The sequence below is a fragment of the Plectropomus leopardus genome, chromosome 3, assembly GCF_008729295.1.
Source record: "Plectropomus leopardus isolate mb chromosome 3, YSFRI_Pleo_2.0, whole genome shotgun sequence".
Classification (NCBI taxonomy): Eukaryota; Metazoa; Chordata; class Actinopteri; order Perciformes; family Serranidae; genus Plectropomus; species Plectropomus leopardus.
Window position 1 is genome coordinate 33,009,910 of NC_056465.1, and position 22,826 is coordinate 33,032,735.

Consider the following 22,826-nt stretch of genomic DNA (forward strand, 5'->3'; position numbering starts at 1 on the left):
ACCGCTAGATACCGCAAAATCCCCCTGAATGTTACACTGGAACTTTAAATCCGTCTATCAGTTTTAACAGTGCTGTGACAGAAATTGCTTATTTTAATAAATAGATAAATGGCTGAAGAATAAAAAAAACCCTGTGTTGAAATTGTTAAGCTTCACTCTGCTTTCTTGGCTTCACATCCCAGAGACGATATAAACTGCAGGTCGGACTCAGCATTAATTAAACAAACTGCACGATCAGTATTTTATTTTCTGCAAACAAAACAATTAACAAATGGTTACTGAGGAAACATTATCACCACTCTGATAAAGCAGCACGCTGATCAGCACTTCTCTTCTTCCTGTCCCGTAACTCCACATGAATCACACGAAACACAAATGTGTCACATGAATAGCGCTCTAACTCATCCCCTAAATGTATGCTCTCACAATCTGTAGTGTCTGGGGCTTTTTCTGTGGCTATTGGATCACTGCGCTGGGTATTGTATGTCATGAGAGATGATAGAGCAGTGTGGTCCAGAAAGCACACAGGCACACGCCCGACAGAGTCACAGCCCAATCGCAGCACTGCCGGAGACGCTGCTCGCCATTCAGGATGGTAAGCCATAGATTTCCCACTGCGCCATAGGTTCTTCCCATGATGCCATCTTGCTCTCTATTCAAGTTGACGCCATCTTGGCTGGTAGATGTCCTTGCTCTCTGTGCAAACACTCTGTGCCTTTGTTCTGTGATAATTTGCAGATGAGGAGGATTGAGGATCATAGCAAACAAACACCGATTATCTTTTGAAGTGGGAGCAGAAGGTAGTAAAATAATATGTGGGGAAATTGCACCATCTTGTGGCAAGTCTTTGCTCGTGGGTGCAGCTGAGAAGATCACAATTACTCACCAAGACAGCTCTGCAGTGGCACAGTGACAATAATGACAGCCACAGAAAGAAGAGATGCATATGCCTATAGAGAAAAGAGAAAGATGATTTAAATAAATTATCACGTTTTCTCTCTCAAAATAGCAGTGTATATTGTCTTTAATGTCTTATTCATGATGAATGTCCAATTAGCATTTTCACATATTTCAATAATTGAAGGTAGATTAAAAGGAGAGGAAAATAAAGTGCAGGATTGCAGCTTGTGCTGTGTTGAATTTCTCTCTTACTACACACAGTATGAGTTGATTGCCTTATGCCTACCAAGAGGAGCTGTGCACCGTTCTGAGTCACTCTCCTCAAGGCTTTTCCCATCTGGACTCTGAGCAGAGCTAAAGAACAGGGCGTCACTGCCTCTTTCTTCTCCGTCTCCACACATCTTAGGAGATAAAACAATGGAAACAGTGTTACATGTGAATACAGTGATGTTGAGCCTGCATGTTTTTGACAAAATAACAGTAGAAGCACATCTTTGGACTGAGATCAGTGAGTAGACGTTTGCCTTAAAGAATTTTGACATTTGGGAAATTGTAGCTTTCTTGCCAAGAGTTAGAGGTGTTCAATTTTTTTTTTTTTTTTTTAGTCAATTAATCAAATTTTATATTAATTCCACCTTTTAAAAAAATCAAATGCAATTCAAAGTGCTTTACAGTTTGATTGAAGAAATAAGAAACAAAAAAACATAGGAAATTAACAAAAATGGATTTTAAAAATGGATCTTACAAAAATACAATAAGTATAAACCATAACATTGTGATAGTAAGACAGTACATAAAAGCCAGACCAAAAAGATAGGTTTTTAGTTTATGTTTAAAAGTATCACTATTTCCAGCTCCTCTCAGATCCTTTGGCATGTTGTTCTAGCAGTTTGAGCGTAAAGGCTGAAAGCAGAATCACAAAATGTTTTTAGTTTTACTCTGAATAAAAATCTCTTGAGATGATCTTGTCAGGGGTTCCCAAATTTTTAAACAATAACTACAAAACAACAGATGAATGACAGAATAATTAAATAAATAAATACATACGAATAACTGAAACACAATTATAAATACTGCAACACAGGGACACACAGCAGACAAGAAAAACAAAAAACAGCAAAGACACAGATAGGACAAAACACAAATCTTATTCAGTCAAAAATTTGCAAACATTGCAAGCTCAAGGTGGCCAGATTTTCAATAATAGATAAACATTTAAGTGTAAGTGGATCACCAAATACAGCCAAAGAGTAAATTGAAAGCACTCTCATATCTGTATAGTAATTGTGACGCTGACAGTTACAGTAGCTTAGCATAAAGACTGGAAAAAGGGGGAAACGGCTCTCCTGGCTGTCCAAAGGTGACAAATTCCACCTTCCAGCATCTCTAACAGCCAATCTACACTGACAGCATTTAGAAGCGTTTTTTAACATATCATTGCCAAGCTACGCATCCATTTTTATTAAAAGTATCAGTCCACATCGACTGGATCAATCCCAGGAAAATCCCACTGTATGTGTGTTTTGAACTTATTGACCTAATCTGCATTGAATGACACCCAGTCTGTCTGTGAGTTTATATGTTTCCCTACAGGCAGATTCCCCTCACTCGCTGCAGTTTGTGGGGAAATAAGATCAATAAATCGATACATAAAAACACTGCTGATTTATTTTCCAGTGGAGCAGGCATAAATGCTATTTCGGTTCATTAAATTTCTGCTGTCAGTCAGCTCGGTGAAGGCGGGTTAGCACAGTGGACTCAGCTCCCCAGGAACTACTGCTAACAGACAGCTGAGACGTTTACTGAAGACGGAGTCATGGTACATGTCCACAGGATCCGTCATTTCCACGCTTTCCAGTCATCATCTATTTAAGCAGCCGTGCAATGCTTTCTTGCAGTGCTGCGTTGCGTTTTAAAAGACGGGGTGTCCACTCCTTATTTGAATAAAGTCAGATCTAGGCTATTTTATGCAAATCAGGGACGTCTAGTGCGACTTGCCGCCTCTGGAAACTTGAAAAACTTTTAAAACTAACCTTTGTCAATCGGAAAAAGAGGACAGATTCAGCAACTTTATGACTTATTTCTTGCCTAAAACGTTCGTAGACCTATTTTGGTGAACTTTCTCAGTGTATAAGAGAAAGTTTTAAAACGAGCTGCCATGTTGGTTCAGTTTGAAATCCAGGAGCAGACAGCTGACATGCTTATGTCCAATGCTGGGAAGCTGCATGACTCCTCATGTCCTCAAACACCCCTGTGGACATTTACCATCACATCTCGCTTACATTTCCCTTCCAGCGGGGATTCCCAGTAATGCTCACTCATTAATACGTTACCTTCTTGGAAATCACCATAAACTCCATGATAAGATGTTATCGTAACGCTTAAATCATGATACAATATTATTTCAATTTAGAACATATTGTGGTACATATTAGGATACAATATATTGCGACCTATTACCTTTTTTCACCTGCAATTATGTTAAGTTGTTTTTTTTCAAATAGAATAAAGTTTTTAGTCTTTTCATCTCACTTCAGTCATTTTTATTGCAAGAAATTGTATTTTGTGGACTGAAAAAGATTCTAGTAGGCTGTCAGAAGTTTAACTTATATTGTATTTGTAATATTAATAATTCAAATTATTATACTGGACGTTTGTGCACTGATATGATATTGCCCAACAAAAATCCGCAATACTATGATGTATTGACTTTTTCCCCCAACCGCTTTATCCTATGCAAAATCAACAACTAAAAACGATGAAAACGGCAAGCTGTTGCCACCTGTTTGTGCTATGGCTGTTGTTGGTTCCTTCCTATTTATCGTAAATGTTAATATATGTTACCAATCTTCGATTTTTCTCTTGGCAAGAAGGAAATAGTAGAAGCACATCATATAGCAAGATCCCTTACTACTAAACAGCCTTGGATCAGCAAAATAACATTCATGATCATTACTCATTGTTGTGGCAGTTTATGAATTTCAAAAAAGCACCTTTTTAAGATCTTCTCCACCACGACGTCCTTCTCATCATAACGTGACACATTAAACAAGCCGTAGACGCTCAATGGCAGAACATATCCTTTTTCTGCCAAGACGACCAAGTTGTACATTCCCTGTGTGAAAAAAAGATCATAACAGGAGCTGATGGGTTATTCACACAGAATAGTCTCCAAATAATAACACTGTATAATGCCGTTTGTTGTTTTTATTGCGGTGGGCCTGAGCCCGTGAAACTTTAATTAAGTTTATCATAGGGTGATGAGATTACAGCTCAAGTAAATCTGTCACCTGAGGGCTTCCTGCTCGAGCTGCTCTGCCATACATCGATGTGGCCTGACCAACCACAGATAATGAGTCCTCTCGCCTGCCGGAGGATCGGAGGTAGTGGTCTCCCATTCTGAGCAGAGCTATAAAAGAAGATAAATACTTGCTGTTTATTGACCAGATTGACAGAAGGAGGGAGAGGTGAAAGAAACATGAAATGAGAGAAACTCACCGGATGGATGGGGATCATAATTTAATATAGAGTAGTTATGATATCTCCACTGACAATCATAGCCGAGATTCAGTTTCTGCATTTGGGAGAATGAGCTCAGGGTGAGAGAGAGCAGAGCAATGATGATTAAGGTTATGCTATCAACCGCTGACTATTTCCCTCCGGGGTTGGTTTTCTTATTTTAGGCTGGACTGGAATTGTGTGCATCAGCTACCTTAAGATCTCCAATTATGAGACATCGATTTCAGATTTGTGCTGTTGTTGAATTGTTTTGTAGACAGACACTAAGGGTTAAAAACCAGAGAAACTACATTCTACCTCACACAGGTGTGCAGCATTGCTCTGGGCCAAACCCAGACCGGTTTCAGCTGCCAAAACATACTTCACAAATGCTCCCCGCCTGTTTGCAACACAATAAAACAAACGTGAAGAAGCAGAGACGGATGGTAAAGACCAGAGAAAATGATTAAATGAGGACAATCGAAAAGTAATTGAAATTAATGTCCCTACCAAGAGCCCTGGAGGTAGGCCTGGAGAGCGTCTCTGACCATAAATCCAAGGTGTCCGTTTTGTTCGCAGACCTTTTTTAGCATTCTGCACAGAGGGTAAAGGGATGGGTGATGAATTATGGAATATCATTTTCCCCACATAAACGGAAAATATTTTAACTTGATCTAAAAATAGTTCCTGATTTGTTGAGGTCATTCTAAAAAAAACACGTCTACAGCTGCAGCAGGAGCTTCTTTAAATTCATAAGATACTAGAGGAACAATGAGTCTCTCTGTGCCAGACAATAATGCAGTGACAGTGACTCTTATTTTTAGATATGCAAATACGAGGTTCTGACCTTGAATTAGCCACTGTCATTGAAATTAGATGCCACTGAGCTGCAGGCTACAGTGCAACAGCCCATAACAAAGCTTTCTTCACCAAGCTAATGAAAGCCTCTTACATCACAGCCCTCTCCACATCCTGAGACACCCCCTCCAGGCTTCCTGTCGAAAGGTACCAAGCTGCCTCCACAGATGCAGAGACATGACCGAGCTGAGATGCATTCAGAAACAGCAGAAATGCAGCAGTCTGTGGATCATTTAGAAAATATATCAACTTATCGTACCAGATCAGAGATCAAACTACAGTGAACTTAAATTTAAATGCAGCTGTGTTTTGCTCCCATTTTTTTTTTAGACTTTTTTTACACGCATTATAGATCTATTTTTCTCATTTTTTGTCGCAGATGTGTTCAAATCAGTCTTAGTGAGCATTTCTCCCATTGTTTCCCAGATAATTAGAATCTGCATATAGCAGTAGTGGATACAACAGGGGGTTGGAGTGGTAAACTCCACTTTTTTTTCTTTTCTTTTTTTGATGTTGTATCTTTCGTGTTGTGTGTCTGTGTGTGTGTCTGTGTCTGTGTGTCTGTGAACAAAACACAGGTGAAAATGATTTTTTTCCCCTTAGTCACGGAGTGGATATTGATGTGTTGATCTGGTCAGAGCTGATCAGATCAGATCAATGGATTAGAGGAGCAGCTGCTGCAGATGAGAGTAAAAGGAAACTTTTAGACCACCATAATCAACAGTTGAGTTTCGCTTTCACTGCACATGGCATTCTGCTGCTCCATCTGTGCCCAGAGTACGCTCTGGACTCTGACAGTGTGGTGTAATGAGTAACAAAACGGTATATGTATTCCTATGTTAATGTTCTAGCTCCAAAAATATGTATGTGGCAGCAGATTTTTTTAGTCATGGTGGGCCATCCCAAATAAATGAATGCGTGGGAAACCCTGCCGAAGTTTGTCTTGTCTGAAATAATCCATCCACCCAATAGTCGGGCATATCAAGAGGCTGATTTCACTTTTTGCTTTGTGCTGATGATAAAAGGCCACGGTAAAACATGCAGTTTGATGACACAACACAATGTCACAGATGTCACAAGTTTTAACAGGGCATGCTGTTGTCATGCTGACTGCAGGAATGTCCACCGGAGCTATTGCCGTGACCTGAATGTTAATTTGGGGTCACTGTGCTCAGGAGGTAGTAAAGGTCGTCCACTAATCGGAAGGTTGGCGGTTTGATTCCTGGCACCTCCAGTCCGCATGTCAAAATGTCCTTGGGCAAAATAATGAACCCTAAATTGCTCCTGGTGGCTGTGTTTAAGTGCATCAGGATGGTTATTAAGTAGCAGGTGGCACCTTGTACAGTATCCTCGGCCACCAGTGTGTGAACGGGTGAATGTGACATATAGTGTAAAAACGCTTTAAGGCGGTATACAAGTGCAGGTCAACTTACCATTAAACAATTTCACAATTAGCTTTCTCCAATGTCACTTTCCTGAATTTGGCAGTACATCCAACCAGCCTCAAAACCACACAGGTCGGTTGCAGTGTTTCCCACAGAATTGAAATCTGTGTGGCAGTTGTCTGCTTTCACTGACCTCTGCAGGAGCGGGTTAGGACAATGAGCATGCAGATAAACTTCCTTAAAAGTTTTTTGAGGGTTTGTGTAGAACTTCTTTGTTTGTGCAAACCAATTGTTGCACTGGCTGTTGAGGTTGCTGGTCTCAGACAATCGTGCAGGTGAAAACGCTGGATGTTGTAGTCTTCAGCTGGTGTGGTTACTTGTCATCTGCAGTTGTGAGTCTGGTTGCATATACTACCAAGTTCACATAAATGTCATTGGAGATGGTTTACGGTAGTAAAATGAACATTCAGTTCACGGCAGCTCTGGTGGACATTCCTGCCGCCAGCATGCCAGTGGCACAATACTTCAAATTTTGTGACATCTGTGGCATTGTATTGTGTGATAAAACTGTAAATTTCAGAGTGGCCGTTAACCCTTTGAAACCTGAGCAAATTGGCTTAATTTCTTTCAGAAACATGGACGAATGGCAATGAGTATATTAACAAGAAATGACCTCACACCAAGCTACTGGTGGCCGTTTTATGCGTGTTTTTGAAAGAAAACAAACAATTTAAGTGTCAAAGGTTTAAATGCTTGTGAGACAAATCTGAAGGCAGCAAGAAAGCAGATGTAGATCCAGGTTTCAAAGGATTAATAGTGCCAACCCAAAGCACACGTGTAATAATGATGCTGTTTATCATCTTCATCTTGATATGCTCCACCTGTCGGGTGGATGGATTATCTGAGAAATGCTCTTTAACATATATTGAGAGCAAAAAAAGTCTTCAGTTTTTAACTTAAACCTCATTAATTTTTGTACAGTGTTTATCAGCTCATTGATCGCACTAGATCACACATGAAACTAAATTATTAACAAGGTGTGGGACTCTAACCTCATTCCTCCATGGGCGGTGCGGGTTAATCCCTTTGAGATGATAAATCCCTAGGTTAAACATGGCTTCATCACTCCCATTGTGCGCCGCCTGCTCGAAGTACTTCACTGCATTCTTGTGGTCGTTCAATATAATCCCATGGTACCAGCCTAAACCATTCAGGGCATTAATTGAGCCCTAAAGCAGGGAAACAGACAGAGGTGTAGTGACAGCACATACTGTAAACACGGATTGATCGCCAGGGGTACACACGTACCATCGCTGCAGCTTTCTTCATCAGCTTAAAACCGCGGGTGTAGTTTCTTTTCACTCCTTGGCCCTGAACGAATCAACATCAATCAGTGAATCAATAACTGTCAAAACACACACTTACAAAACATCGAGTGTCAAATTTGATTATAAAGTAAGTAGGTTGAGTCTTTATTATCGTACAGAACCTTCATTAGGAGGACGGAGTAGTCGTACATCGCTGAAGGATCCTTCATCTGCATAGCGCTTCTTTCAAGCCACTTCGCTGCGCTTGTGATGTCTTTTGAGATTCCATGATGTCCCCAGTAAAGCATTGTCCCCAGGCGTTTCTGAACATAATAAGAGTTTCTGTTGGCTTATGCTGAACATGGACTGTGTCTACTGATCATAACGGAGAAAAGACGGTAACTCAAACTTACCTGAGATTCTAGGTCTCCACTCTTTGCCTTGTATTTCAGATAATGAAACACGTCACTTCGATCATGTTTGAGGCTTTTTAGATCCTCCTGATTGCTTAGATAGATGTGTTCAAGTGTGTGGTGCTTTGGGAAAGACAAATAAATCAATACAGTAAACTGTTGGTACTGCCACTTTCACAAATAGTACTCTCGTATCAAAATTTTCAACAAAATTAGCATGCAAGTCTTTTTAAAAACCTGTTGAAAATAGGCAATAGACTGCTTCCTCATTGGCAGCAGTAGACGAATATGCCTTTCTGGGTTATTTTTTGTTTTTATTTTTGTTTGTTTTGTTTTGTTTTGTTGTCACGGACAGGATAGTAGAAAGCACCATGGAGGCCAGAGAAAATGTTACCTAGGTTACTTCTTTTTTAATATCTCCTACTTTTTCAGTCTCACTTTCTATTTCTGTGCCAACTAAATTTTGAGAAAGTGCCACTTGGACAGAGGTGTACGGTATTGTCAGTGGCCTGTCATTTGATCGTGCCGGCAAAGGAGCTAAAATTATCAGGTCAACCTGGGTGTTGTATTTTCATAACCGCCGATCAGAGCCAGTCAGAATTGTAGCTTATAAATACCTGTTACTACTGCTGTGATAACTGTGGTGCTTTATCACAGGTGTGATTGTAACCTTTCCCATTACATACAAAAGCAAGATGTTAGTGGCTGTTTAATAGTTGTTGTTTTTTACCAGTGGAAAAGTGGCTTAATAATACTCTTTAGTATTGTAATACAAGTAGAACATTTGCATAAATTAATTTTTGAAAATATAAATTAATTTTAAAGTTCAGTGTGTAAGTCTTAGAGGCATTTATTGGCAGAAATGGTATATAATATTCATAACTCTGTTTTAATGCAGGGACACTCAACTTGCTTCGCCCGGGGACACTTTTGCAAAATGACAGGAGACCAGGGGCCAGGTAATAAACAAACGTTAATTATATTTATGAGCATATATAAAAAATGAACTGCCTGTTTTCAACCCTTCTATGTTTGCGGCCCTCACTCATCTTTGCCAAGAGGCAAATCCAGTCTCAGTAGCCCCACAGTCAGGTGGACGCGGGGACATCTCTAGGTTTTAAGACATTAAGGAAAAAGCTGTGACCTCTGTCGGGGGATCCTCACTAAGCAGTTTTGGGGGTTTTTCTTAATATAAAAGCTCCACTTTTATGCTTTTTAATGCACTCTGGAACCGTGTTTACTTACAAACGACAAAAAAAGAATTAATTTATTTTCACTGTGAATTACAAAATTATTGGGTGCCAATGGGCAGCAAGGTGAGTATCACTGTTTTAGTGTATAACCACCTGAAAACAAAAACAGTCAGGTTTTCGTTATGTCAGAATGAGCCATTTATATTTGCTTATGGAGCAGCTCCTCTTCCACAGAGTCCACTATGTTGTTCCCAGAATGGATAAACCATTTACTGGCTGTACATAAGGCCATTTTGTGTTGGTCACTGTAGTTCTCCAAAACCACTGCACATGGAATAAGTTTTAGTTCAGCAACTTTACCGCTAGATACCTCTAAATCCTACACACTGGACTTTTTAATCCCCTGAAAACCTGTTCAATTTACAGTAATCAAAGTGAGGGCTCAGCAGTATTTATTTAAAGTTCAATGTTTAAAAATGAATCAGGACTGTGTGGGTGTGGTTTGATCCGATTTGATTCACAGCACAACAAAAGCAAAAACAAAACCCGATTCAAATGCTTGCTAAATCCGGATTGGTGCTGAGAAATACTTGACATCACATTTTTTACTCGAGCTCCTCTCACTTCAGACCAATCAGAGGAGCTCAGACAAAACGACACAGACAGCTGTTACTCAATTGAAATAAATAAAACCATTTATAAAAGCATTTTGTTGTCAGGTAAGACCTTATCACTTGCAATAATAAGCAGATTGAGAAAACAGGTTTTCAGGGCCTTTAATTAAGATTGAAACCAGATGGATTATTGTTCTGTCATCCACTCAGAAAGTTTTCAAGTTGGTCAAAGTGCAGCAGGGAGAGTTTTCCCAAATAGACTTCACAGCAATTGTTTTTCTTAGTGCATTTGCTGCCTGTTCAAGCTGGAGCTGACAGTAAAGCCTTTCTGTTGTCTTCATGAACCTCGATTTATTTGATGCATCTTATTTAAATATCCCAAGAATAAACAGGAAATCAGTCTGAAGTAGAGTTTTCTCATAGCGGGCGCCTTATCTTTGGATTGCTCTCCTTCTGTTCATCAGGACAGAGAACTCATTCACATTTTTAAATTAAGATATAAGATCCACCTATTCTCCTCGGCTCGACCAACAAACGCACCATTAATCATATTTGGGAGCCTGTCCCTTTGGTAACGCTGCTGTCATGTACTTGTACAGTATTACAGTTTGTGCATATGAGTATGATTTGCATTTGTGTTGTATAGTGTATGTGAATGTGTTTGAAGGCTTATGGATTTACTTATTTTTCTTACACATACTGTGCATTTGTCTATATATATTTTTTGAACACACATTTTTGATGTTATTATGCATTGATTGTTATCTTTACTAGCTGCAACAGTATTGTAACGGCTGGTATTGTTTTCACCATTGAAGAAGATTGTGTTTCATTGTGTTAAACTGGCGTCCTGGTGACATCTATCTTACTACCACAGAATTGGCTCGGAGTATTTTGGCAGGTTTTTACATGTATGTCTGGGGACAGATTTTGCCACTGTGATAGCAACCATGCAAGACACAGTCACAAAATTTTACAGGTTAGGATTGAAATAAAGTCAGAGTTTGAAGTTTGTTGTGGTCCAAACAAGGGAGCCAGAAGTAGGGGAAAGTGAATAAAGCACTTGCCCCCCGACTTTATGCCCGTGGTCAGCATTCATTTTAAAGTCGCTGCAGTGACCCCATCACATGACTGTCTGTAGTTTACTTATGTTCCACATTTTCTTCACTGTCACTCACTTTGACTTTGACATAGATATATGTCAATATTTCAATATGTTATATCAACATCATGATGGGAGACTAGGTATCGTTTTAGCTTTTGGATATCATAATCTTGTAATTGTTATGTTTTCTTGGTTTTAAAGGCAGAGTTCAAAATCGATATCAAGATGTGTGATGTTATGTGTGATATTTTGATTTTTTGATTTTCTTCATATCAGCCAGCCTTACTTTGACATTTTTTGAAACTCATTTTCTTGTCGAAAATACAAGACAAGATTGATACCACACCTACATCTGTGACTGCCAGCGCATTTTCCAAATTAACATGTTACGTCTCTTTTGTCTAATATGTACAAAAAACAAAATGTAAAATTTGACGTTTTATGTGGCGACTATTTCTAACCTAACCACCGATTGGCTCTAGCTGTATATTCAACCGGCAGATAAACCTTTTATGAATAAGCACATCTCACTAAAAATAAACGTGAACTATTCCTTTAAATGTAAAAAGATAAACTGTGTGTTTGTAGTGTAGCTTAAATACATACTTGGACATCACTGACAATCAGTTGCTCTGTTTCTGTAGACAGCACGATGTCTTTTCTCAGATACAGCTGTGCTCATAGCTTAAGTGTCATGGGCATGCCAACATGGTTACATGAATGCTAGCATGCTGATGTCATGCCGCTGTAATTTTCACCATGTTTAACAGCTTAGTTTTGCATGTTAGCATGCCAGAACTTTTTGCAATTTGCATAAAAACACAGTTGAGGGTGTTTTTAGGTAATTAGTTTTGTAGGTAAGAGGTCATAAACCAAACTGTTGAACAAAAGAAATTGAAAAAGGAAATTTTGACCTGATGGTGGCACTAGATGTAATGTCAGGGGATCAGCCTGGTCATTAAAAGTATCATGGCAATATGTCCAGTAGTTGATGAGATATTTCAGTCTGGACCTAAGTGAAGAACTACGGACATGTAAATGCAAATGCAAATTATATAATTACATTTTCATATAATTTTTGAGTCAAACAATGCATGTTTATTCTGAAGAATAAAAATGTATTTCTGTTAATGTGTTTTCCTTTTACATATTATTAAGTGGAGCATTTTCTGAAAATTAAGAGTCATATGTCCTTTTTCTTTTTAGTACTTATTATGTCAAACAATGTGCATTCTTTGAGATGAAAATTTAAATACAAATTGGATGATTGAATTTTTATTTAATTTATGAGTCAAATGATGTAGCCGTATTCTTCAAATTAAAAAGCCTTACTGGTAATGCATTTTAATTTTTTTAAGATTTGCTTTTTCAGTGTAGTTCTGAGCAGTATTTGCTTCCATAAAGGACAGACCAGTGTTTACATCTCTAGAGCCATGCTGCTGCAGTGCTAGCATTAATTAAAAATAATTTCAGTTTTTTAAACATACCTCATTTACATGTGTCCTGTAGCTATCCATGCTGCTCTGTGCCCCAGCGTTGGAATAATAGCTGTAAGCCATGTCCAGGTCCTTTGGAAACTCATCAATTCCTTGTGTGTGCTTGTACCCAGCATGCATCAGGGCAAAGCGGTTATCGCCCGATGCGCCAATCAAACCATAGACATGGCCCTAAAGCACACAGGAGTCAATATTATCAGTAATCATTAGAGAAGTGATGTTACTTGTGATAAAGTAGCAATTAAGGTACAAGGAAGGCAGTGACTCTACCTGTTGTTTATCGAATGAGTGCCCCGGGCCAGAGAGGTGGATAGTGGCCAACAACAGAGACGCTTTGTGATTTCCAAAGCAGGAGGAAACTCTGAGTAGAGGTGTTGATCTGAATGTGATTTTAGTTTGTGCCTGATCCACAGTGAAAATTTTACCAACTTCCTGCTCAAACAAAGCATTCCTGAGGTCCTTCTTGGCCAAAAAGCCTACAGAAAATGACACAGAAACATGTCAAAAGCTGTGAATAATGAGTTGTATATGACTTGGTCAAACAATCTATAGACAAGTTTCCACTAAATTGTCAAGGAACTTTTGATATGTAAAAAAAAAAAAAGAAAGAAGCAAATTAAATGCATTTCCATCAACTGGCTAGGAGAGAATAAGTGAGGCTTGGCAAACTGAAGTTTTGTCAGAACTTGGCGGTACATGAAACAATTTACGCATGGCTGTAATCCGTCACAAAAATAAATAGAAATAGAGGTGAAATGGAGGTGATTTGTTTCAATTTGACAAGTTTCAATGCTTCCTGAAATGTCAGTATTGGCCACGTCTCCTGGTAACCAGGGACAAAGACAAATTAATGCAAAGATTCTAATGCACGGAAAGACACTTGACAGCTGAAGCAGCGGAGCAGTCATGTGAGTTACATCTGCTACAGCAGAACTTTTTTTTCACTTTTTCAGAACTTTTTGCACAATTGAGAAAGTCTTTGCAGTTTCCACCATATTTTCTAGTGTGATGCTTCAAAATGCGCATATAAATATGTTCTTAGGAACGCAGCTTATGGCACCTGTTCTGATTTCCTCCTCTTTAGTTTGCAGGAAATGAAAAAGTGTGCTGTATTTAAGTTGTTTTTCCCAGGTCCATGTTTGCGTGCAGATTTTCCACCCAGGCTGACCCCACAGTTGTATGAAGTAAGGGGTACAGGCACCTAAAATAAAACATAAAGCAACCTGTCAGAAGTAGTTCTCTTATGTCAAATAGGTGTGCAGTTGTTGTATTGACACCCTGTATATGAGATGTATGGGTTGATCCCTGTAGACTGGTTGCTACACTGCTTTAAAGGACTTGTCAAAGTAATATATCACCTGTGTTGACTGGTGAGGGGACATGACTCTTAGTTATTTCTTGGAGAAAAGCTCTTGTAAGTGCTTTCATTTCCCGACACTCCTGATGAGTTTTATCCAGCTCCTGTAATGTTGACTCTGGGGGAAGTTGATTTTTCACCTGTGACATGGGTAACAGCGTATTTCAGCACAGTAATAAAACAACAAAACTGTGAATTAACAAGGATAAGACAAAAAGTGCTTTACCATCTCAGTTCCTAGACGATAGTATTTCATAGGTCCAAAATATCCATGGATGCCTGTCAAGTATCTGCTTCCTCCAATTACAAAGTATCCATCAGTGTCATCATAATGGATACTGTTCTGAAATCTAAAAGACATTGAACACCACTCAAACTAGCACTCATCATCATTGTGCATGCATCAGTCATTACTGCTCTGTTGTGGGACTACCTAAACACCAGTTTCACCTGGAAGTGGTTCCTCATGTCTTGTGTCCTTCATACTCTTTTTCGGCCAAATTAGCTCTGGTTCTTGAAGTGGTTTTGTTCAGGATTCTTGGAAATCTGGTGCTATCTAGCAAGCTTACCTGCATTTCCACCAGTTTTGAGCAGAGCCATTGTAATCAAGGATGCATCATCAACAAAGGGAGTTGCACATTGCACAGCGGAAGTAAACAGAAGTAGTAATAAGGCAGGTCACACTGATTACCTGTGAGCCTTTCTTCTGTTATTGAGGGCTGGGGCAATTAATTAATGTAATCGACATCATCGATTACAGAAATACTTTGATTTGCAAATTGTGCATCACAGTGTACTAAGCTGCACCCGGTCAGAGCATGCATTCCACCGGAAAGTGAGCCGCAGCCCTTCACTGCGACTTAAATGACTTCTCATATTAGGACAGCTTCTCTTCACAGACACCTGAAGAGAAAGCACCCCAGAGCACTTCATCAAGATTGCAAATAGCACCTTTTCACTTTTTGTCAAGCACGATATATCAAGATAATCAACACATGGAAAGTTTTTCCATTTAGTAGTAGTTACTTTCCGCACCACTGCTAACTTTACACTGTGCATCATATATACTTTTTATATTTTGTGTTTTGTTTAACGACCGTGCACGAGAGAGAAAATCGCTTAAAATAATGATACAGACTGCTATCTGTGCTGCTGTTACAGTCTTTGAATCGATGAAACACTTACTTTCCTTGCCAGACACAGATGCAAAAACACATTTTCCCGTGATAATCTAAACTTAATATCACTCCAGTGATAAAATCATTGTTTGAAATAATCATTAGCTCAATTGAGAAAAAATAATCAGTAGGTGCAGCCCCGCTCTGCAGGTTCCCTGTGTCTCCCTGCACCCCCCTGAAATCTACGCTTACGCCTAACTTCTCTGAAACTGCACATTTCTCAAGTTAACAGGGTTGATTCCTTAGATATGTCAGACGTAAAACCTTGGCTGTCCATTCAGACCACTCAGAGCACGGGGCTGATGTGATCACAGAGCTTGCTGAAGCTTGTACTGCTGCATCCTGTAAAATCACGCTTATACCAGTGAAATACTATGTTTTTAGGGAGTCCCGTTCTATTGCAGTAACAGGACAAACTAGTGTTTTGTAAAGACAACAGTTGCTTAAATAAAAATGACATAAAGCATCAGCATTATATCGACAACCTGTCTTACTTATATTGGTATCTGCGGGTTTTATCATCCCACGTTGCATCCAGCAGCACCTGAAAGTTAAGAGACAATAAAACATGAGCTCACAACACACAGTGAAAGAAAAAATAACCAACTCAGCTGTGAACGACTCCAAATTGCAGCACACACTGCAATCGCCTGGAGTTTCCCAGCTGGAAAGGAACCATCTTTCAGGATCTTACAGCTGTTCCAAAAGGAAATCAAACACCGCAAAGCAAGGGCACCAAACCAAACAGAAGAGAAAGAAAGGCTATAAGATGTTGCCCCGAGCTGTACTTTAATTTCTATTTCTTATCCCACCACCCAGAGGAGACACACACTGAGGTTTTATACCTTTGAGTCCTGTATGTAGCAGTCTAATCTAATCCATTTCCAGTGGGGCAATACCACGCCGGCTCGGAAAGCTTCATCTTTTCCCGTCGTCACGCGTGCTTGAATTACGATGTTCCCTACACAGGAGATATGACAGTCATCTATGACAGTCATATTTTTCACCACAGGAGATGTGGAGTTCTTTATTAATACATGACAAAGTCTGTTCCACAGTCTCACAAAACACACACCATCACTCACAATCATCTCATGATACCCCAGTCCAATCCCCTAAACTGGTATCAGGTGTATCCACAAGCAGCTGCGGCCCACCTGTGTCTGTAAGCTGCATCAGAACCGAGTCGTACACATTTTTCCTGTCGACGTGATGGATGATCCCGCAGAGCTTCTCTTGACACCATTTCAGGAGGTAGATCCACACAGATAAGGTGACGCTGAAAACCAAGCAACAACACATCATTTGACAAATCATTTTTTCAGCCACCGAAGCGCAAGGTCGAATTCATAACGCGCCGCTATCAGCTAGAAATGACTGACCTTGCTTTCTTTCATTGACCGTAAATAAAAAGCTCATATGCTCCGCTGAAGAGGCTTCGTGAAGCTTGTTAAGTCATTTGTAATCACAGTGAAGCAAAACTAAAAGTGTTGTAACAGCTGACAGCACTGAAAAGGAAACAATCAGTGACCTGTGGCCCATCAATCTGCTGATATCAACACAAACCATTAAATACTGAACAGCTGAGGGAATATGTGCTGTTTTATCTCGCTTTAATGTACATCTCTATAGTATTATTAGTATTTAAAACATACATATTCTTAAAGTTCTCTCCTGGCACTGATTAAAGCCCTCATGTCTGTTCATCATACATATGTAGAAGCTCTCTCCATGAAAAAATAACTTCATGCCTTAAAATGCTTTAGATGTAGCTCTACACCTTTGCCTCATTCAGTATGCACCGATCTATGAATATGCAAATGAGTCACCACCTCTATCTCCATTCTCCACCCACCTCTCGCCTGCAGCACGAGTGAACAGCTCACCTTCGACTCTGCTCATCGCTCTCTACAACGTTAAAAATGTAACAGTAATAGATAACACGAGCCTTTGGCCTGACTACATAATCAAACAGCTGCTAATGTGTTGCTAATGTTCGAAAAACCTTGTTCCCGATAGCCAGCTCTGACAAGTTAAAGTGAAAGTAAAACTTAATACATAGCTACACCTGGCTTCTCCTCTCATGTCCCTAAGTTGACTAGATTGGCTCCTTGTATGTGACGTATGCTGCATTTCCAAATCGGTTACTAATCGGTTATCTGTATCTTCTCGGCCAGAAGAAGCTGGAAATTATTGGTTTATCGGTATCTGTTGAAATAATTCTTATCGTGCATCACTGATAATGTTTATTGTTATTTCCTACTTTGTTGTGCTGTAGCAAAGAAAATAAAAAGTCCAGTTATGAATGACATGGATCAAAGATTTTTGGCTGTTATACTTATTAAAAAAACTTTTATGCTCATAGTTATATTGTATCTTCTGAAACGTGCTGCGGTGCATCTGCTAAAACTACAAGCTTGGCCTTCATGAGCTTGGAGCTCTGTGCTCAACTGTGTGTACTTTTCTTTTTTTGCTCATGATATGTGTTTTTAGCTTTTTGAGCTATTTGATACAGCATTTGGAGACCCTGCTGGAGATTAAATTCCTGCTGTGTTGTTAAACTTTATTCCGAATAAGCTCCAAGTAAACTGAACTAAATGAGAAGTCAGTGGGTGAATTTTAAGACAAACCTGGGCTGTGTCACAGCGTGACGACGGGCGCTCTCCAGGGGTCTGTTCTTAAAAGGCTGGAACCTGCGGACCACCCCAAAGCGCTCGCCAGGACTTGCCAGGGGGAACGTCAGCATGTCCATTACATCTAAGCAAAGTAAAAAAGATTACAAAGAGAAACAATATTTTCATGTTTCTGTTGAAGTTAATGAAAAGAAAGAATCTAACCGGACTCATGTGGACATTGATGAGTTGTGTTTGGGGTCATCTGCCACCTCAGCTGAGCCGACCATGAAGGGCACTCAGTGGGAGGTTTAGCAGGACGCCCTGAGAGCGGCTCCATCTGCAGCACTTTATAAATCCTCATCATGGAGTTGTGATATGTCCCGTGTTCGCTGCCATTGTTAAGATGGTCTAACCAAGCACGAACTGTCACATTCTGGACGTCCAAAACGCGCCTGTTGAAAAAGCTGCGTTGATATAAAATGGATGGAGGCAATCTGAGCAGCACCTTGTGGATCCTGTAGACTCGAGGTGTGTTGCTGATCCATTTCCTCCTGAAGACCACTAAATCTGTCTTCCTTAATGTGGACGCCGCCACCTCTACTGCCAGCCGACACGGCCTGGAGCAGTGATACCGCACACGGACCACTGAGCCGTCTGCCACTTTGTCAGGTGCTGAGTCAAACCCTATGAAATTGTCACGCGGGCTCTCACCAGTCTGGGATGAGGAGGCTGAAATGGCTGGTAACACACAGTGTCCCTGGGCGAAATGAAAGATGAGTAAATAGAATTAAGTGATGTAAAGAAAACAGACGAGCAGGCAGTCTTTTTCACTCAAACAAATTAGGCAGGAAACAAGTTGCCAGAGGACATATTTTTAAAAAGATGTTCACTTTTGGCCACTCGAGGCAGCGGAAACGAGCTGTGAACGCATCACTGACATGTCATCACATTCTCTCTCATGCAGTGGATGAGACAGATCTGAACGGGGCTAATCGCCACCTTTAAGTTGATCTGGTGAACTTGTTAGTTAGGAGTTTCTTATTTACATGACAGGCAGTTCAGAGGAAACATTAAGATTAATTTGGAGCTGTGTTTGTGGCCATCTGGCAAATGCAAGACTTTTAGCTCTGTTTTATGACAAAGGCAAATATTTAACGCTAAGGAGAAAATTAAATATATCAATATTTTTGATCAAATACCTGTATCTGCATTGCAATAATATTATAGAATTAACTATTGCTCTCACAAAATATCTAAGTGATGAGTTTTTTGATTTTGTAATAATGATATAATGACTAAGTGGGCAAAGGCAAATAATAGAACAGCTAGAAGTGTCATTTATTTTAAAAAAACCCACATGATTTTACTGTAATGCAGCCAGTCAATGCCAGTAAAAGACAACACTAACAGTATTACCTAAAATATAAGAAAATACCTCAAATCAAATTAGATATCTAGTCTCAGATCAGCTCTATCTCTAACTGTGTCTGTCTGCTGTTTGGTGCTGAGCATGAAGTGTACAGTGGTGTTTTTAGAGCTTTTTCTCTGAAAATGGCTGCCTGCTGTGGCTACAAAACAACAATATAAGAGTGTTGAGCGTCAACCAAAACAGTATAGTTGTGGATTTTCACATCAGTGGTGCCCCAAAGGGGGGGGGGGGCATATAATTGCTGTCCCCACTTGGCAAAAATAATTGGAGGTCGGCATTGCTGTTGCTGAGAGGCTGTGCCGCAATCTTTTAAACTACTGCAAAGGTAGTTGCATTGGGAGGTAGATGTATCTTGTGATAGAAGACAGCTTATGAGATCCATCAGTACTGACCATAGTAACAAATAAACAAATTTTAAAAAAAAATGCAAAGGCAGATACTTGTCCCTAGGAGATGCAATGAAGTCGGCTAAAGATGGACCTATTTTAAGTCCTATTTTTATTCAAAGATTTGTCAATTTGCAGAAATGTGATATAACATGGAAGAGAAAGCAGTGCTCTGTTGTTTAATTTTGGGTAAGAAGTTTTGGTACGATTGTATTTCTATTTTGCTTTTAGGAGGTGCACTAAGACTTTGCTGCAGAGTGAGCGCTCTTGACTATCACGCCACTCTTTGGTAGAGGCCGCAGCGTCCGCATACAGCAGCTTAACACGTCACAGTCTCTGGCTTTTGTTTGATTTCTAGTCTTGGCAAAAAATGTTGCTGTGCATCTGTTTACAATCTGTTGTTTGCACCATTAGCTTGTTTACTATATTACATGAATGCCACTGTCGTTCTGAACGTCCTGCTAAGCCCCGTGTAAACTTTAAAACTGTATATGGGGGAAAATAAAACACATTGCAGAACACAGCCCTAAACAACTGTAATTATCATTTTGGCCATAATATTACAGCCCTGGGAACAACTGGCATTTTCAAAGGGGTCCCTTGAATTCTCACCTCAAGATATCTGAAGGAAAAAGTCTCCCCCAAAAAATGAGAGGGCTTGTTCTCAGCAAATTAAATCTGTGTATGAGTTGTTGGTTTTTTTTTGAGAAAAAGGCAAATAGCCTATTGATACAGATACCCATCACATTAAAACAGGATTGTTGTGGAGCTCAGAAATGTTAATTGTACCAGTATTAGTCAATGCACATCAGATAATAAGGAACATAAAGTACATCAGTATGTGATGCCTTAACTCTCATTTGGCACAATTTTCAATGAGTTTACTGTATGTACTTCTTCGCCATAATCACATTTATGAAATTCAGTAATAACTTTGGGTTTTGGTGTGCCACCCCAAGATTTTCAGTGGCCCCATGTGGTCACTTCTATAAAAAATTTCTGAGGGTGCCACTGTTTTTCGTTCAACGCAATATATCAGCTCACTGTAATTACTTTTAAGTATTATAGAGTTTCTTACCATTATAATGGCAGCAGCGAAGACATATCCGCAAAAGATAGAGTGCAACACGTTCATTTTGAGTCTTTTTTTAACCTACATTAATTAAAATGAAAAAACACGTAATCCTTGAGGTCAATATAAATCCATCTGACACACAGAGTTAATAATGTGTCAAGTCATGTTGGGCCGCAGTGGTTGAATTGTGACAGCTTACAGGTGGCAGCTGTGTGAGTATACACCCTGAGTGATGCAGCATTACCTGATATTCTGGTGTTTCAAGTTCAGCGGTTGGAGTGAGTTGCCTTTAAAGGGCTTCAGTACCTGAGAGGCTTGGCTGGATTGAGTCTGCTGTGTTACAAAAAATGTTGTTTGATTCATTTCACTCCTGATTCTATTAGGGAACTTTTTATGGGAGTGCTGCATCAAAGCTCACAGTCTAACTTAATTTGATGTGCTCGAGTGAAGGCTTTGCCATCACCCTGTGTCCTCTCTGGCCTCCGCCCACACAAGACTTTGAAGAAATCTGATCTGAAAAACAACCTGATATAGCAGCCAAAATTAATTACCCATGGGCTAGTGACTGTGGATGCTTCAAAGTCAAGGGAGTGAGGTTTTTGGTAACTGTTGCTGATGGGTTGTTTTAGATGACCACATGGAAATGAACCCAGTCTTGTTGTCTATATAAAGGCAGACTGCTGCCAAAAACCAACAAACCACAACTCTAGATAAAATGCAAACCTTTGTAGACAGTTGATCTGATTATTTTTTTGAGTGGACTTGATTAGATAGAGCGTATTTCATATTCAATGGCTCTGCTGGACTTGTGCAATTTCCAGGACATCTTTCTGGACAGTAAAACCACCGGATGTTCTTCAGTGCATTTTTGGAAAAAAAATGGTTTTAACTATGTGACCGATTTGCCCTTCAGCAACAGAACAAGTATGTTTAACTTTTACGTACCAGCTGCAGAGTACCTGGATGAAAGTCCGATACAGTTTGGGCAAATTAGCACTATCCAGAGCTCCAGCGGTATCTTATCTCAAGACTCCATCTTCTCATCGCTCTCGTGGCCCACAGACCTTCCTCTTACCTCCTCTCAGTCTGTCCCGCTGCCTTTTCCTATGTCTCACGGCACCACCACCCTGGCTTTCACGTTCCAGGGCGGTGTCTTGGCTGCTGCGGACACTCGTTCCAGCTGCTCTGGACTCGTGGCGTGCCCGGCCGCCCAGAAGATCCTGCCCATTCACAGTCACTTGGTGGGCACGACTTCAGGTACTTCAGCCGACTGCGCCCTTTGGAAACGGATTCTGTCCCGAGAACTGAGGCTCTACCAACTCCGCCACGGCCGACGGTTGTCCACAAGCGGGGCTGCCAAATTGCTTTCTCACATGCTTCACCCATTCAAGGGAACTGAGCTGTGTGTGGCTGCAACGCTGTGTGGGTGGGATGGAGGAGAGGTCGATGCATGCCATGACCACAGAGGTGCCAAGACTGATCTCAGTGGTTGTAGAGAAACCAGTCAAATGACTGATCCTGGAAAATGTGTAGATGACAGTCTTGAAAACGTCTCTCTGGCTAAGACAAAGCAAAAGAAAGTGAGTTTCTCTGGACCCAGTCTGTTCTACGTGTGCAGTGATGGCACTCGCCTGCAGGGAACGCTCTTCTCCGTGGGCTCGGGATCACCCTACGCCTACTCAATTTTGGACCAAGGGGTTCAATGGGGACTGACAGTGGACGAGGCCACGTCAATAGCCAGAGAGGCTGTGTACCGAGCCACACACAGGGACGCATACTCAGGCAACTGTGTAGACATCTATCACATCTCCTCAAAAGGATGGACTCGCAGGAGCAGGGAGGATTTAAAAGAGGAATATTACAGAGAGAAAGAAAGACAAGAGAGAAGGCAGAGACGGGACGTGACTTTGTCTGAGTAAAGACTTGAAACAAACAAAAATGGCATGAGAAAAGAAAGGCAAACATCGGGGAGTGTTTTGGAGAGACATGATGGCATCTTTGCAGCAGATACTGAATT

At 40.3% G+C, this 22,826-nt stretch overlaps 2 protein-coding genes across 2 annotated transcripts; one reads left to right on the top strand and one right to left on the bottom strand.

The window, feature by feature from the left end:
• Nucleotides 1–227: 227 nt before the first annotated feature.
• LOC121962006 (protein sel-1 homolog 3) lies at nucleotides 228–20,980 on the bottom strand. Its single transcript, XM_042512171.1, has 24 exons — nucleotides 20,813–20,980; nucleotides 18,142–18,676; nucleotides 17,935–18,061; nucleotides 16,462–16,583; nucleotides 16,150–16,265; nucleotides 15,799–15,848; nucleotides 14,353–14,476; nucleotides 14,128–14,266; nucleotides 13,830–13,970; nucleotides 13,040–13,245; nucleotides 12,761–12,940; nucleotides 8,362–8,484; nucleotides 8,131–8,271; nucleotides 7,950–8,012; nucleotides 7,694–7,870; nucleotides 5,351–5,478; nucleotides 4,909–4,992; nucleotides 4,717–4,798; nucleotides 4,399–4,474; nucleotides 4,191–4,309; nucleotides 3,894–4,015; nucleotides 1,187–1,301; nucleotides 887–950; nucleotides 228–722 (listed from the first exon to the last, which is right to left on the bottom strand). Exons 1-24 carry the CDS (start codon nucleotides 20,867–20,869, stop codon nucleotides 487–489), a joined length of 3,327 nt encoding a protein of 1,108 aa, XP_042368105.1. The 5' UTR covers nucleotides 20,870–20,980; the 3' UTR covers nucleotides 228–486.
• A 554-nt stretch (nucleotides 20,981–21,534) lies between these two features.
• Nucleotides 21,535–22,826, top strand: psmb11b (proteasome 20S subunit beta 11b). Its single transcript, XM_042484219.1, has one exon. The coding sequence runs from the start codon at nucleotides 21,601–21,603 to the stop codon at nucleotides 22,726–22,728; it is 1,128 nt and encodes a 375-aa protein (XP_042340153.1). The 5' UTR covers nucleotides 21,535–21,600; the 3' UTR covers nucleotides 22,729–22,826.